Consider the following 17,452-nt stretch of genomic DNA (forward strand, 5'->3'; position numbering starts at 1 on the left):
AAGGTTGGTAGACTTCAGAAAAGCAAGCAAACTAAATGTATTGAATAAGACTCACATTCTTTCAATCTTTTATCCAGATTTTAACATAGATGCAGAGAAGCATATTTAGTTACAGACAGCTCAAGAGGTATGCTTAGATACGCACAAAAACCATATATATATATATTTTTTTTACATAGTATTAAGCATAATGATTATGGCAAAAAAAATGCAGTTTCAGGTGTTTGAAAAATTCTAAATTCTCCAACTTCCTGGCCCCCTCCGGACCACCCCCAGGCCATTTTCACATACTTTGTGCCCACTCAGATTTTTCGGGGGTGCATGACTACCCTGCACACATTTTTGGTTCTCTCTCCCTCTCTGTGTGGGAAAAGGACACGTGGAGAGGCCAAGTCAATAAAATGTTCTTACCTTCAGTAGGCCTACTAAACAATGAGACAAAGAAGGGCAGAGACATTTCGTTTGTTGATGACAGCGATAGGATCTTGGCGTGCATTTAGTCTCAAATTCATCTTTTGTTTGAAAAGGTTTGAGATTACCACTGTAGTACAGTGGCAAGGAGACCCCATATTCCATATGACATGTGTTGGCACCTCTCTAGCCAACTGTACCCACCATCTTCCTCTTGACACACCATACAATAACCCAACCACCCCCCCCATCAGAGACAACCCTCGCCTCCTCCCACTCTCTCACCTCTGGGCCCCTAGTTCACGCAGACCCTCAGTCTCCAGACATCATTTGTACGCATATGATAAGTGCCCCTATTCTTTATCATCTAGTCCAGTGCCTTACCCTCTAACCCAAGTTCTCATTCCCTTCCCTCTGGCCAAGCTATTTTGGAACTTAGTAAACGTACTGTTACTATAATGAAACACAACACACACACAATGTAATGTTTAAATAGAAATTTGTATTTACATCAATATTAACATCAAGAAAGAAGTAAGAAAAAATGCGACAGTAATTTACATCCTGAAATTATGAGTGTATATCCCCCCCCCCCCCCCCCCCCCAAGTGATATTTTATTCCCCCCTCTTTCCATTTAAATCAAAGGGTAGATACATCAAGAGGAATCTTTTTTTTTAAGCAAAAGCACAGAAAACAGTTATTTTGAATATTCAGTAGGCAAAACTTTTTTAATATACTTCATCAAGACTGAAACAAAACCAAAAAATCGTTCTAGGCTATTCCATGATGTAATGAAGTTTCCATAAAACAGCGTAAAGACACTCTCCATTGTGTTAAAAGATAAGATAGCCGTCTTCAGCATTGAAGCCATTGTAAATAGTTTAGACTCCATGGGATAGTCTCTTATCGTCAGACGGCAGTCTTCTACCTCAGGTTAGTGACACTAAAATAGCTTCCTTTCTGAGTGGTCAATCTCATGAAAGAACTGCTTCCAGCACCACAACTTTGAACTGGCCGTACATTACAAGAGATAAAAATCAAGAAAATAAAACGACTACAATTACAAACAGGATTAAAATCACTTCAGCAGAATCAGACCCATGTTAACTCTATGTTGTGTATGAATGGGAATAGACACACACAAAGAAAAACAGATTACATGTAGGTTGTGCGGCAGAGAAATGCTCACACCAGTAGAGTACTTGCACCATCTACAACTGGTTTCTAAGCACTGCAGAATGACAAAACAAAAATCTTTGGATTGAGCATGTCTTAAAAGATTTTCTCACAAAGCTTCACAGAAAATACTACAATGTCAATGCAAAATCAAGGTTCAACATAAAACCATGTAAAATGTCCCAAAATAACCTTCAAACCAGACAGAGAGAGAGGGAGAGAGGGAGGGAGGGAGGGAATCCAAATAACCCTCTTGTGTACAGCCTCCCTCAACATGAGCCGACTCTTCCTATTGAAAAAGCGAAGCCACAAATATAACTAACCGCAGTGATCAAGACTGTAACTCAAAAGCCCACATACAGTAAAAACTGACCACCACAAACCAGCATCTGTGCCCAACGGAAGGGGAGAAAACTAGAAAAGCAGTCTTGATATTGTAATGATTCTGGGTTGTCTATAATAGCATATCTGTGAACACATAGTCGCTGTTAAGTAGCCTGGCCAATTATAGAGTATGGAATTATAAGGAATGGAACTATTTTTTAAATACAATTTTTAATTGAACCTTTATGTAACTAGGCAAGTCAGTTAAGAAAAACTCTTATTTACAATGACGGCCTACCTGGACGACGCTGGGCCAATTGTGCGCCACCCTATGGTACTCCCAATCACAACCGGATGTGACGCAGCCTGGATTTGAACCAGGTACTGCAGTGACGCCTTTTGCACTGCGCCACTCGGGAGCCTGAGAACTAGAGCCATGGGACTCATAGGGCCCTATCTAAAAATATCAATCCACACACTGGTAAGATACATGGACCCTCATAAGTCTAACACAATCACATGAAACCTCTTTTAGGCATTGTGTGTTTGATTGCTCTTTAAAAAAAAAATTATATTGATAGAAAATGACAGGATCACACAAGCATCTCTAAATATACGCAACGTCTTTGCAAAAGAGAAATGTACGATTTATAGATCACAAATAAAAAAAGTGTTTTCTGAGAGAACAAAAGTGGCAGTTGTAGCTTTCTGAGAGAAATCGAGCCAAAGTATTTCAGTATTGATCAAAGAAATAGCCCCTTGCTTTTCGCCCATGCTTGAAGTATTGAAAATAAAAGCTGTTTTGACCTACGACATAATAAGAAAATTATACTTTAAATATCGAGCCTGACAATCTGTGCAAAAACAGTATGTGACCTACAAAAGCATATATTTATATATATATAATACATTTGAAACGTATATACAATTTATATTCACAGACAAAATAAAAAAATTCCAAACGAGACGAGTCGCATCCTAATACTGGAGTACCATCGCTTTCACTTTGAGGAAATTATGCTTCACTTTGCCCTCACAGGAGAACCAAGAGAAAAAATTATTGCTAGAAATCTGCATAAACATACACTAAAATCAGGGAAACCCTTTCTTTCACAGTGTGTGGATTACTTTAGGAATTAACTCATTCAATAACTGGCAAAAATTGCTATCAAGTGTTCCATGAGGTAACCAAGAACGTAAACCTTACGAATTCCTCCTTAAAAATACAATATACTCATCGTTTTTTTATTTTAAATGATCATTTATGAATAGTTGTATAAATATGAGGGTAATTGTGCCCTCTGAAATAGGTCAGCACATTTTAAGGATCTACTTTAATAATCAGAACCTTTTCAATCCACTAACTTCCCCATAATCAACACACTGCAGAAGAAAGTGTTCTATAAAATCTGTGCTTACTGCCTTTCAATTGGTTAACCATTTAGAATAATGATCGTCACGGTAATCCATTTCCAATCAAAATAGTCCCCATCCTCCGACACAACACAAAAGCAAAACAAGATTTTCTGTTATGCATTCATTCTTGGGTAAAGGCCTCTATGACCAAGAAATATTTCCACAATCCTTTTGATGACAGCCTTTCCGTAAAGTGCAATCACAGCCAACTAGTATTTCTTTCTGTCGTACCTTAACCCAGTCTCCTACAGGACCACTGTGTATGTATACTGACTCTCAATTACTTCCTTCTGAGTTGTTTCATTGACTATAGGCCTGCTCATCAGTATAGTAATTTAGCTTATAGAGGTAGAAGTTGCCCATGACCACAGATCTAGGATCAGGGTCCCTAATCTCAACTATTAGGGGGATGTGAAAATAGCTGTGTCAGTCATCACAAGCAACTCCCACCTTCTCCAGCAATGGGACTACATCATATGCATTATGTCATTCATTAAGAGTGGATTCAGAGACCGGATGGGATGCAATGCCTGCATACACAGTGGTCCTTCAGGACTGTCTTCCTCCAGTGTTCCGAAGCAGAGAGAGAATTCCCATGCCCAGAGGTGAACACAGCATGACGTAGTTTACATCCCACGAGAGGATGTCTTCTCATGTCCGGCCGTGTCTGTCAGAGCCAGATCATTATTAGTTGGGTGTCCCCGCTTCAGTCTGTTTGGTCCAGCGACTGGCGTGTGTCCAGGACAGAGACATAGAACCCAGAGAGAGGACTAATGAAACTACATCACTAAAGACTGATGGAGGAATGAAACAGTTGTGTATCTGTGTGTGTGTGTGTGTGTCACAGTGCGTCTCTGCTTTACATACATGACTGTTTTTGAGTGTGTGTGTGTGTGTGTGTGTGTTGGTGGGTCATGGCGTGTCTCATGTAAGTGCATGTAGAATAGAGTGTGTCCTCGGTCTTGTTTTGTGAGACTGTCCTTGAGTTCAGAGGAACAGCACCCCCAACTGGTGGGAGTAGAATACCACTCACACGTACACGCACGTTTGGTCCGGCACACACTGAGCACTGCACTCCTCTCTCTGAAAGGGATCACATTGAGTCTGTTTCTGTTCCACCACACGCCTCGGTCTCAGGTTCAGCAATATTTCTGTAAGGAACAGAGGTAATGGGGTTAGTTGTGTAGACATCGAGTGTGTGTGTGTGTGTGCGTCTCTGCGTGTGTACATAAATATTGACAACACTCCCACATGCTTACTGTATGTTCATGCACACACCCACACACAATCTATAAACAGCTGTGTACCTGATCAGGCCCCATCGGCATACGTCCCATCACCATGGGGTTTATCCCCATCTGGCCCCCCATCTGGCCCCCTCCGTTGGCAGGCATGCCCCCGTTTATCATAATGCCCCCGTATTGCCCCGGGTTACCCTGTTGGGCAAACTGCTGCTGCCCCGGGTTACCCTGTTGGGCAAACTGCTGTTGCCCCGGGTTACCCTGTTGGGCAAACTGCTGTTGTCCTGGGTTACCCTGTTGGGCAAACTGCTGCTGGGTGTACGTACTGGTGAGATAGGGAGGGAAGGAGGTGGGTTAGTTAGTTCACTGGTTGTTCTAGGCTCTCTGTCTCTGTCTCTGTCTCTGTCTCTGTCTCTCTCTCTGTCTCTCTCTCTCTCTCTTTCTCTCTCTCGCTCTCTCTCTGTCACACACCTGTTGCGGGCCATGCCTCCCTGCGGCCAGCCCTTCATCTCGGCACTCTGGTACATGGGTCCGCCCTGGGGATGCTGCTGCATCATGGGATTCTGAGGACCCAGGCGGCCTGACATCATAGTGTTGGGGGGGCTGCCGCCCGCAGGGCCGAACGACGGGTCACCCTGCTGGGTCATACCTGAAGGAACATGTTACATGAGCTATAGCATGGGAACACACACCACCCACACACACTTCCATGTCTCACTGCAAGTACAACAACTCACCACTAGGGAGCAGCAACACTCTGTGGCCCTTCAGGTCAAACCAACCCAAACTCACCGTAGTTTCCCCCGTAGCCAAACTGCTGGGGGCCCGGCTGGCCCATGTTGGGGCCTCCCATGGGGGTGTCCATGCCGGCAGGGGCGGTGACGTTGGGAGGGGGGCTGAACCCCCCGGCGGCGGCCGCTGCCGCCTGCTGCTGTTGCTGCTGCATGAGCATCATCATCCTCTGTCTCCTCATCTGCATGGTCACCATCTCCCTGCTACGCTGGGCCATCATCTGGGCATTCAGGAAGCCAGGCTGGGGACAGAGAAGGAGTGTAGTGAGTTCTGGCTGTGTGTAATGTACAACAAGGAAAGGTTAGGCACAAGTGGCTCACAAATGCTAGGTTGTGTGTACGTGTGTGTATATGTGGAGGAGAGGGGAGTGCCTACCTGTGCCCCCATGCCAGGCTGCATGCCCGGCCTCATTCCGGGGTTACCCGCTCCAGGGTTCTCCATCTTCATGGCCATCCCCTGCCGAGTCTGACTCATAAACTGAGGGAGGAAGGAAATAAGAACCTGTCAACATAAAGTCCTGTGTGCGTTTATCTGTATGTGTGTGTGTGTGTGTGTGTCTCTAACCTGTTGGCCCTGTAATCTCTGTTGCAGCTGGAGCCTCATAGGTTTGGTGGCGCTCATCATCCTGGGTCTCATCATGTTGGCGCGAGGGTGAACCATACCCCCCATCCCCGCGAAGCTGCCCCCCTGGCCCATCTGGGAGAGCATGGGGCCAAAGCTCCCCTGCTGGAGCTGGCCCTGCATGGGGCTCCCCCCGTAGGCTGACTGCATGGCCATGGAGGGGGGGCCGGGGTAGCCCTGGCCGTACAGAGGCTTCTGCTCCAGCACCATGGAGGGGTCCTGGCCGGGGAAGGGCTCACCGTGCTGCTCTGGACCCTGGCCCTGGCTGACCAAGTCGGGGATGCCCAGGGCCCGGTCGATCTCCTCCAGGGCTATGCCGTCCGTGTTGTTGAGCAGAGAGTCCAGCTGGTCCAGCAGCGCCCGCTCGTCACTCTGGCCCTCGCTGGTGGTGGGCGGAGCAAGGAGCTCGTCCAGGGCGTTCCCAAACTGACGCCTGAAACACACCCAGAGAACCGTTAAAAGTATGACATGATAACATTGGCTGCCAATTGTCCTGGTATAAATCATATATTAGAAGAAATCTTACTATGGAAGACCAGTTTACCTGTTGTGGTTGCCCTCCATGCCTATCACACTGTCAGGCCAGGAGGGAGACTGGTTGGGCTGGCCCTGCTGACTGAACGGACTCATCCCCATCTCACCAGAACATCCTGCACACACAACACATATTAACCAGATATTCTATCGCTCAGAATCAATTACTACGGATTACAGACACACATAGACACATGCACACACAGACAGACACACAGAGATTACACCCGAGCATGTTTATTTGATGGACTAACGCATACACACGTACCCAAGTCCATCAGCTGTTGCTGCAGCATGGATCTGGTGCCAGGAACACTGTTGGACCTGGCCACCATGGGCCCTCCCATCATGCCTTTGGAGTTGTAGTCCATGCCAGGGCGGATCATAGAAGGGTGACCGGCTGAGCCCACGGGGCTGGCGCTGGAGCGGGGCATCCCCCAATCCCCTGACCCCCCCATGGGAGAGCGCTGGGGAACCCCCATGCCCCTGTTCATCGGCCCTGGGGAGACACAAACCACAGACACCTGGATGAGATTTTTCTCACAAAGCTTCAACGGCACTGACTGACACACAGACCTAGGTAGTGGGGGGGGGGGGGGGGGGGGCAGAAAGAGAGAGTCAAATAACTAAATGAGTTACTTGTTCCAACACCTCGCGGACACACACCCATGTTCCCTGGGTATCCGTCTGGGCTGCTCAACATATTCTCCTGTTTGATGAGCATGGGGCGCCTCCCCGCCCCTCCAGGACCACCGGGGGGCTTGGCGTCCACTGACATGGCCCTCTGAAAGGGGCCTCGTTGGCCAGGGGCCATCCCCGGACTCCCTGAACACACACAGAGGGACACAACAGATAGAACATGTACATAGCCATAGCCTGGTATCCAGACTCTCTGTGTAGAAGTTACTTTGAGGCAAGGGCTAAAACATTTTCTTTTAAAATGTTTGTGTGTGTGTTGCTTAATGTGACCGGTCCTACCTTGCAGGTTGTCATCGAGGCAACCCTGGGCCTTGTTCCCTCCTTTATTAGCCCCTCCTCCTCCTCCTCCTCCCTGCTCGGGGTAGAACTCAGAGCCAGAACCCCTCAGACCTCCCAGGATGGACTCCAGGTTCTCCAACTGGTGAAAAGATAGATACACGTGTATCAGCAACAACACAGTATCACACTCAGGCGTACACAACCTACGGAGGTTCAGCACTTCTGAGCAATGGAAATGTTCACACTGAAGGCCAATGGTGCCCAATCAATATCTTACTTATCAGTACGAATACTCATGTGATTTTAATAATCTACCAGCAAGGTAACGATCTGACCCCCACACTGTGTGGTTACCTCATCAGGTGGCTCTGACTTGATCTTGCTTTCTGGATGTTCAGGGGTGGGTCCAGGGCCTCTGGATGGGGGACCGGCAGTGGCTCCTGGGGGGCCCTTTCCTTCCAGCTCCTCAGGCTTGGGCTTCACGTCCACGGGCTCTTTAGTGTCGTCCTTGTTGAGGAGGTAGTGGAGGAGCGCGTGGGTCTTCTCCTTCTTGGGGCTGTGCTGCTCCTGCTTGGGCTCAGTCACTCCTCCTGCTCCTCCTCCCGCAGCCCCCGTCTCCCCTGGAACCTCCTGGTCCCCCAGTGTCACCTTCCCAGTTGCCTCGGCTGTGATCTTGGCCACCTCGTCGGGCGTGTTGCTGTTCTGCAGCAGCTTGTGGAGGATCTTGTGCTTCTCCTGCAGCGATGCCGTGTAGTGGGCCGAGGCCAGAGCATTGGCCAGAGCAGCGCCACCTGGGCCTGACGCCGGGCCCTGAATGGTGGAGGCCGAGGAAGAGGAGGAGACTCCGGTAGAGGAAGGACTGGTCATGCCTCCTGTGGGGTCCTTAGTGTCGGACCCTGCTGGGATGTTGCTGCTGACTGGTGGGGGAGGTATAGAGGGCAAGGCCGGACCTGTTCCCCCTAACCCCAGCTCCTCAGTGGGGGAGGTCAGTAGCTGCAGCAGCTTCTTATGGCCCTTACTGTCTGGGACTCTCCGGGTGGGTTCTGAGCTGGCCACCCCAGCCTCGCTGGCCCCCTCTCCAGGCTCCTTGCTGACTGCCGTGGCCTGGCTGTCCAACCTGTCTCCGCAGCCCTCTGCCTTGGTGTGTGGGTGGTGGTGGTGGTGGTGGTGGAGGGGGTGGTGGTGCTCGCCGGGCCCAGGTGGGCTTTTGGAGCCGTCCGGGCCTGGTTTGGCCGGCTGGCTTGGCTGGGAGGACTGAGAGGAGGAGTGGACGCTGGGGGAGCTGTCTGGTTTGTGGGCCGGGGAGGGGGAGGCGAGGGTCGAAGGGAGGGAGCTCCCGACCCCCTCGCTGATGGCCTGGAGGGCGTTGAGGGAGCTGCTGGAAAAGGAGGAGCCACCTCCTCCCGCACCTCCTCCTCCATGAGGGCCTATGGGGGAGTGCATGCCTGGGAAAGAAACAAAATACACTGTTAGAAACTGTACAAAACCTAAAATTGATTATCTTGTGTTTTATGAAGCACAGCAAAACTGTGCAAATGTATAGTGAACCCCCTGATTGACGCACCTCCAGGAGAGAACTGACTGGCGCCCATCTTGGGGCTGCCTCGATTTCGGGGGGACATCAGGAACCCCTGCTGGGGGCCACTCATCCGGGGGCTCCCCAAGGGGCTGCTCATACCCCCAAGTCCGTACCCCCCACTGCTCTGGAAGGGGTGCTGCTGTGGGTGCTGAGGATGCTGCATGCCTGGGTGGTTCCCTGGACCCGGGTGGTTCATCTGATGACCCATCTGATTCATTTGGTTCATCTGGCCCATATGGTTTATTTGATTCATCTGATTCATCTGCATCATTCTGTTGCCCATGCCTCCACCGCCACCCCCACCTCCACCTCCATTTCCTCCATACATTGAGACCCCTCCCATCTGTCCCATGTGGCTCTGTTCATTCATGGGCCCATAGCCCCGGTTCATACCCCCCATCCCCATCCCTGCGCCAGGGGGCATGTTCATCTGGGCGTTGGGGTTGGGGCCCCCCATGCCCTGCTGCCTCATAGGCACAGGCATCATGCCCCCAGTCTGGGCAGAGCGATAGCCATTCTGCTCCCTGGAAGAGAGGATGAGGAGGAGAGAAGAGCATGTGAGGGAAGTGCGGTTGTCATGACAGCCTTGGCGCTTTATTCTTGTAAACACAGATCAAGTCGAGCAAAAGAGTCTCTTGAAGAGTCCGAAGATGGAACTGAAGGGCATAAGAACGGAAAGAATATTCACAATGAGAATGAGGCGTTCTCTAATTCCTTACTCAGCCCTGTAAACTTTACTTCTAAGAGACTTAAGTGGCTGTCAAGCACAATAATTCAACCTTTTCATTTGACTGAAAAATGAACAAACCCACTAGGAGGCCTTTAAGGCCTTCTCCGCTGTCTGAAGCGTCCGTATAAGCAGTCAGATCTATCTGCTAAGCCCAGAGAGGATATTGTGGATATCAGCTACCTCAGCTGTGTGTGTGTGTGTGTGTATTCTGTCCCTTGCAAAGGCTGTTGTGCAACTTGTTTTCTACCTCATAGCAGCAGCAGGTGTGTGTGTGTGTGTGTGTGTGTGTGTACCTCTGTAGCAGGTGTGTGTGTACCTCTGTAGCAGGTGTGTGTGTACCTCTGTAGCAGGTGTGTGTGTGTGTACCTCTGTAGCAGGTGAGTGGAGATGAAGCCCTGGGGTTCATTGCTCATGGGGTGGCGGTACAGCTTGCTCTTGGTCTGGGCCGTGACAGGGGTGCCGTCTGACAGGGAGAAGCGGTACAGGGGGGTCTCGGCGTGACCCTGCAGGAAGGCTGGGGGGGGGCAAGGACGAGGGGGCAAATACAATGGGTTCAGATGAAAATATGGAAGTGAAATATATATCAAAGATGAGGTATAGGGTCGGTGGTATCCTGACAAAAATGGCTTGTAGTGATGCCATTCATGTGTGTTTTGGGACAGGAGGGTGTGTGTGACTCCGCATGTAACAGGTGTGTGCGTGGCGTACCCTCGTGGTAGTGGCGTTTGTGGGACCAGGGCTGTCCGTCGCTGTGCTGTAGGAACATCTGAATACAACGCCTCAGCAGGTCCTCCCAGCCAGGACGCATCGACGCACGCAGAGAGTTCTGGTCTATCTGGATCAGCTTACCTGAACGGGAGAAGAGGAGACGAGATGGACATTGTTGAACGTGGATAATACACACCTATTAAAGGATATTGTACACATTTTTTGTAAAATCTAAAAGGATATTGTACTCTTTTTCGTACACACAAGGCCCTATGAAATCAAATTATACAGCCAGGTTTGCGGGATAAGTAATAAACGTCAACTACGCTGCTGTCAATTATGTTGCTGTCGGTCTCACCTGTAAGCTCGTGTCGGGTGTTGAAGCTCTCGGTTCTCTCCACAGCAGTCACACGACGGGCCACACAGATCATACACGACTGCAGGTCTGAGGAGGATGGGAAATAATGACTTAACCTACACAGACATTCTGTGTGTGTCTGTGAGTGAGTGAGTGTGTGTGTGTGTGTGCCATACGTTTGTCGTGTGTGCGTGTGGATGTGTGTGTCAGAGTGTGTGTGTGTCATGTGTGTGTGTGTGTGCGCGTGTGAGATTGTGTGTGTGCGCCCGTGTGTCTGTACCTTCCCCGTCTTCGATCATGGCCTTGGGCTGGGTCAGGGCGAAGCATTGCATGGTCTCGTAGTGCGGTCCTCCATGCCCCTCCTCTACAGGCCCGTGGGTGTTGCCAAACTTGACCAGCATGCGGCAGTTGAAGGTGTGGCTCTTCTGCCGGGGCGCCTCCCCCCCCCAGGACACCCCATTCACTGAGGAGGAGTCAATTCAAAAGCATATGCCGTATTAAAATAAACATGTAACTGCCAAAATAATGTAAATGCTTGAGTAAATGAGGATACAAAGTATATTGAAGTTAAGTGCTTCCACACAGGTGTGGTTCCGGAGCTAATTAAGCAATTAACATCCCATCATGCTTAGGGTCATGTATAAAAACGCTGGGCTGGCCATTCTTTTGGCAACCATGGCTATGCCCCTATAGGATGACATTGTCGCCATCACAGGGCATGAGTGGTCACCGAATGGTTTGATGAGCATGAAAACAATGTAAACCGTAGGCCACGGCCGTCTCAGTCACCAGATCTCAACCCAATTGAACACTTCTGGGAGTTTCTGGATTTGAATCATGACATGTCAAATATCCGGACACACACGACAGATGAACCAGCATTACTACTTTCCCTCATATCTAAAAGCAAAAGGATCCCCTCTCGTTCTGATTCCTGGCTAAATGGACCATGGGATTAATGTAGCCGACGTGTCGATTTCCAATATCCCTCCAGCCCTGGGCTGCTGCCGAGGTCAGGGGAGGAGCAGAGCAGAGTGGCCAGGTAGACAGGGACACCCAGCCATCTATCCTCATTTGGGCCCTGACTCCTCATCAGAGAACAGCCAGAGGGTCACCTTCACAGGGAAGGGGATGAGGTGGGGAGGGGTGTTGAACTAAACTTCAGAGAGAGAGAGAGAGAGATCCTACAGTAGCTTGCATCCTACATTCTCTTTTCTAGAAAATGATCCAAGGACACAAACACAATTAAATAGGTGTTACAATAGCACAGGTTCCATTCTCCTTTCCAGTCATGTGAGATCGGTGATTAGGACGCGAGGGAGGAAGGTTTGGAACCCCACTCTCCCCCAACGTTTGTCTGAAGCCTTATCAGGGACCAAGGCCCCCCAGTCTGTCTGTTTCTGACAGGACAGGTGGAGGGAGAGAGGGAAGGTTTGTCTGTACAGGGAGCAGGGGAGGCTGGTGGGAGTAGCAATAGGAGGACAAGGCTCAATGCAATGGCTGGAATGGAATTAATGGAACAGTATCAAACAGGAACATATGAAAACCACATTTGACTCATTTGTTCTATTCCAGCCACTAGAATGAGCCCGTCCTCCTATAGCTCCCCCCACCAGCCTCCACTGACAGGGTGGGATGCCCTAGGGCATGGGGGTTTCTAACTGATACTGAATGGTGATTTAAAAAGGTCTTAGACGGTTAGGACCCAATCTTCAGCCTGACAGAGACAACCCAGCATTGCCGTGAGGCCCGACATTTCCCCTCAGACACAATTAACAAGCGCTGAGGCTGGGCAGAACGGTAGACTCAGGGAGAAAACACAGGAGAAAACCTCCCGCCCCCTAGACACACACAGGGGATTGTGTGAGTGAGAGAAAGTGTGTGTGTGAGTGTGTGTGTGTGTGTGTCTCTGTGTGGCGTGCATATGGTGCAAGCCCCAGTTGGCGTGATCAGTGGTCATCCCACAGGAATGTGCAGAGAGAGCGTATTTCATTCATGGAGTCGGAGGTAATGATGGGGGAGAGGCACGGGAAGGAGAGAGAATTTAAAAAAGAAAGTGAGAGAAAGACCAGCGAAATAAATAAAATATAGTTCCTAGCAACCACATTATTCAACAAAGTAGGAGAACAGAGAAAGAGGTGGGAGACGGAGAGAGAGAGTGTCAATGACACTTTGGAGCCGCTGTTTAGGGACACTGCTGGGGAGTTAAATCGGGGAGCAGGTTCAGCAGAGCACACATATCCATAATTAATTGGCTTTAGAAATACACACACACACACACACACACACACACACACACACACACACACACACACACACACACACACACACACACACACACACACACACACACACACACACACACACACACACACACACACACACACACACACACACACAGACAGAGAATTCAAGCTGGGGAAACGCAGGGGTGCATTATTCAATAGTGAGCAGTTTCCAGATGGCTGCCATGGGATCTGAACGGAGCACAGGCCTGTTTTACACTGTCTGGACCACTGAGTGTGACTGACAGCTCTGCCACGCTCTGTCTGCTTAGCACTAGCTGTGTGTGTATATTTGTGTGCTCCTGGGTGTGTGAGCAGGTGGGGCTCAGTGTGTGTGTGTGTGTGTGTGTGTGTGTGTGTGTGTGTGTGTGTGTGTGTGTGTGTGTGGGGTGGGGGGGGGGGGGGGGGCTCCGGTGTGTCAGAGAGGATCTTGTGCACTCAAGGAGGTTTATGAGAAACCGCTCATTATTGGGACCGAGCGAGAAAAGAAGGATAGGAGGGAAGAGTAGGTGTTTGTATATGTCTATGATAATGTGTGTGTGTCTTAACCACATCTCCTAGCTAGGTTTTTAATCATCTTCCCCCTGTCTTCCTACTGCAGAATGTTGAGAGACATGCAAAGAGAGTGCGCCTGTGTGTGTGTGCGTATGTTCGCATGTATGTGTGTGCGTGCGTGCGTGTCGTACCGTTGGTCTTGGGCAGGTTCTTGTGGAACTCCTCCCTGTCGTCCTCATGGAGGATGTTGTAGGCGGAGGTGTTGATGAGCTCCTCCTGTTTATACTGCAGGTACTGGGTCACGTTGTCAGACACAAACACGATGCTGCCCTCCCGGTTCACCACAAACAGGAAGCCATCCAGGGCCTGAGGACAGAGGGTGAACACATGAAGAGTCAGTACAACAGGCCAATAAGAGGCCAGACGGTACAGCCAGCCAATCAAAGAGGAGAGTCGTGACCTTTGACCTCACCTGCAGCAGGAGCGGCCCCAGGTGGTCCTTGTCGATGACCCCCTGTCCCGTGGAGGACACGTCTGACTTCTGAACATCGTCATCGTTGGAGGACGCTTTGCCTGGACGGAGGGAGGAGAGCGTTCAGTCAGATATACACGACCGTTTAAACGTTTGGGGTCACTTAGACATTGTCCATGAAAATGAAATGAGTTGCAAAATGAATAGGAAATATAGTCAAGACGTTGACAAGGTTATAAATAATGATTTTTAATTGAAGTAATAATTGTGTCCTTCAAACTTTGCTTCCGTCAAAGAATCCACCACCATTTGCAGCAATTACAGCCTTATAGACCTTTGGCATTCTAGTTGTCAATTTGTTGAGGTAAACTAAAGAGTCACCCTATGCTTCCTGAAGCACCTCCCACAAGTTGGATTGACTTGATGGGCACTTCTTACGTACCATACGGTCAAGCTGCTCCCACAACAGCTCAATAGGGTTGAGATCCGGTGACTGTGCTGGCCACTCCATTATAGACAGAATACCAGCTGACTGCTTCTTCCCTAAATAGTTCTTGCATAGTTGGGTGCTGTGCTTTGGGTCGTCCTGTTGTAGGAGGAAATTGGCTCCAATTAAGCGCCGTCCACAGGGTATGGCATGGCGTTGCAAAATGAGGTGAAAGCCATCCTTCTTCAAGATCCCTTTTACCCTGTACAAATCTCCCACTTTACCACCACCAAAGCACCGCCAGACCACCACATTGCCTCCACCATGCTTGACAGATGGCGTCAAGCAATCCTCCAGCATCTTTTCATTTTTTCTGCGTCTCACGAATGTTCTTCTTTGTGATCCGAATACCTCAAACTTAGATTTGTGTGTCCATTACACTTTTTTCCAATCTTCCTCTGTCCAGTGTCTGTGTTCTTTTGCCCATCTTAATCTTTTCTTTTTATTGGTCAGTCTGAGATATGGCTTTTTCTTTGCAACTCCCGGAGCACCCCGGAGTCTCCTCTTTACTGTTGACGTTGAGACTGGTGTTTTGCGGGTACTATTTAATGAAGCTGCCAGTTGAGGACTTGTGAGGCATCTGTTTCTCAAACTAGACACTCTAATGTACTTGTCCTCTTGCTCAGTTGTGCACTGGGGACTCCAACTCCTCTTTCTATTCTGGTTAGAGCCAGTTTGCGCTGTTCTGTGAAGGGAGTAGTACACAGCGTTGTACGAGATCTTCAGTTTCCTGGCAATTTCTCGCATGGAATTGCCTTCATTTCTCAGAACAAGAATAGACTGACGACTTTCAGAAGAAAGTTATTTGTTTCTGGACATTTTGAGCCTGTAATCGAACACGCAAATGCTGATGCTCCAGATACTCAACTAGTCTAAAGGAGGCCAGTTGTATTGCTTCTGTAATCAGCACGACCGTTTTCAGCTGTGCTAACATAATTGCAAAAGGGTTTTCTAATGATAAATTAGCCTTTTAAAATGATAAACTTAGATTAGCTAACACAATGTGCCATTGGAACACAGGAGTGACGGTTGCTGATAATGGGCCTCTGTACGCCTATGTAGATATTCCATAAAAAATCTGCAGTATCCAGCTACAATAGTCATTTACAACATTAACAATGTCTACACTGTATTTCTGATCAATTTGATGTTAATTTAATGGACAAAAAATTTGCTTTTCTTTCAAAAACAAGGACATTTCTAAGTGATCCCAAACTTTTGAACAGTAGTGTACCTCAGCCTACAATCAAGTACAAAGTAACACACATCTTCTGTGTAAGTGTGGGTGCGAATAAGAAAACATTTCAAGTGTGAAGAGCTGAACTGTGAAAGGCGTAAACACTAAACACAGATCTGTGTAACTCAACATTCACATCCACTTATTAGAGCTCCAACAACCACCAGGGGTCAGCGTTTCTCATTTTTCCCTCCACACAAAGCACCAGGTAAGGGGAGCAACATCCATATGCAGGCTTCTCTAAGGAGCGATGGGGCTGAGACCAGACCATGGCTGGGTGTAGACCAGAGCAGTGTAGTGTATTGTATGGTGTGCACTAGGTAAAATCCTTCCTTCCTTCCTTCCTCCATGCTTTATATTCAGCGGGAGACTCTAGAGGGACTGGCTGAATGGCATGCAGGCAGAGACCCAGGCAGGCACCAGGCAGCAGCAGTATTAATGCTGAGGCTGTCTGGAGCTGGGCTACAGGAATCATTCCATCTGATTAGGTCCCAGGGGGGAGAGAGAGCCAACACAAAGAAACACAGCCACTGCTGCCTGCCTGCCGCCAGCCCCGCTCTGAAGGTAGAGAGACACAGAGAGAGAGAGAGAGAGAGAGAAGAGGGGGGTGGCAGAGTGAGGGGGAGGTGGTGGATAGATAGAGACAGAAAGGTAGAGCAAGGGAGAGGGGGGGTAGACAGAGAAGAGGGGTAGGGCAGAGGGAGGGAGGGAGAGAGAGGAGGATACGCTCCAGTGGTTACCCTCAATATCTTAAGATGCTAGGAGCAACCTGAGGATGCTACACTTTATTGGACTGAAACACAGAGGCCAAAACGGCAAGCTGGAAGGAGGAGGGAGGCGGAGCGAGTGAACTAGTGAAGGATAATGTCAGAGAGAGGAAAGACAAGGGTAGAGGGAGACAGGAAGATGAAGAGATTGAGAGAAAGTAAGAGACAGAGAGAGAAAGAGTGTAAGAGGGAAAGGAAGACAGAGAAAGAGGACAAATAGAGAGAAAGAAAGAAACAGACAGAGGGGTAAAAAGTGAAACCCAATGCCACTTCATTATTCACTTCCGGTAACTATGGCAACCAGTCTCCAGCAAGTCACCGCCAGCTGTACCCTCTTCCCCTTTCTGTCGAGGTGGCAGAGACCAACTGTCACCTCCCACAGCCTCAGTCTCTGTCTCAGTTCATGCCATCTCCCACCCACTCCATTAGGCTCTGATAGATCTAGGACACTAAACTGACCTCAGATCAGCGTCTGCTTGTACCAACTTCAGCCTGCTACTCCATGCTGGTACCCCAACCAGTGCCAATCCAATGGGGGAATGAAACGCGCTCAAAAGTACAATACAAGTCAGTGTTGTAGTACTCGAGACCGGTCTCACACATGAGTGTCTCGTGTTGGATGAATCTGTACTCGGTCTTGACTTGAGACCAGCCGAGTAAAAAACATAATTATCAGCTTCCATTCAATCATCGCATAAAAGCGCTTCACCAGGCCAAATACAAAGTGCATTCGGAAAGTATTCAGACCCTTTCCCTCTTTCCACATTTTGTTACGTTACAGCCTTTATCAAAAATTGATTAAATAACACATTTATCATCATCAATCTATACACAATACCC

The 17,452-nt window shown here is 48.9% G+C and overlaps 1 protein-coding gene across 4 annotated transcripts in view; it reads right to left on the reverse strand.

Annotated features, from left to right (window-relative positions):
- Window positions 1-893: 893 nt before the first annotated feature.
- The window catches only part of LOC139557128 (nuclear receptor coactivator 3-like), a 124,156-nt gene continuing 107,597 nt past the window's right edge, over window positions 894-17,452 (reverse strand). For all 4 annotated transcript variants that reach the window (XM_071371513.1, XM_071371514.1, XM_071371517.1 and 1 more), the window contains 18 exons: window positions 14,122-14,222; window positions 13,841-14,015; window positions 11,150-11,332; window positions 10,870-10,956; window positions 10,512-10,652; window positions 10,170-10,317; window positions 9,059-9,597; window positions 7,849-8,939; window positions 7,495-7,633; window positions 7,156-7,341; window positions 6,785-7,015; window positions 6,527-6,632; window positions 5,926-6,415; window positions 5,737-5,838; window positions 5,362-5,602; window positions 5,041-5,218; window positions 4,636-4,894; window positions 894-4,479 (listed from right to left, as the gene is read on the reverse strand). In XM_071371513.1, the coding sequence (XP_071227614.1) occupies window positions 4,468-4,479; window positions 4,636-4,894; window positions 5,041-5,218; window positions 5,362-5,602; window positions 5,737-5,838; window positions 5,926-6,415; window positions 6,527-6,632; window positions 6,785-7,015; window positions 7,156-7,341; window positions 7,495-7,633; window positions 7,849-8,939; window positions 9,059-9,597; window positions 10,170-10,317; window positions 10,512-10,652; window positions 10,870-10,956; window positions 11,150-11,332; window positions 13,841-14,015; window positions 14,122-14,222 (4,409 nt within the window). In that variant the 3' untranslated portion in view covers window positions 894-4,467. The remainder of the gene's footprint in view (window positions 4,480-4,635; window positions 4,895-5,040; window positions 5,219-5,361; window positions 5,603-5,736; window positions 5,839-5,925; window positions 6,416-6,526; window positions 6,633-6,784; window positions 7,016-7,155; window positions 7,342-7,494; window positions 7,634-7,848; window positions 8,940-9,058; window positions 9,598-10,169; window positions 10,318-10,511; window positions 10,653-10,869; window positions 10,957-11,149; window positions 11,333-13,840; window positions 14,016-14,121; window positions 14,223-17,452) is intronic.

The sequence above is a fragment of the Salvelinus alpinus genome, chromosome 28, assembly GCF_045679555.1.
Source record: "Salvelinus alpinus chromosome 28, SLU_Salpinus.1, whole genome shotgun sequence".
NCBI lineage: Eukaryota > Metazoa > Chordata > Actinopteri > Salmoniformes > Salmonidae > Salvelinus > Salvelinus alpinus.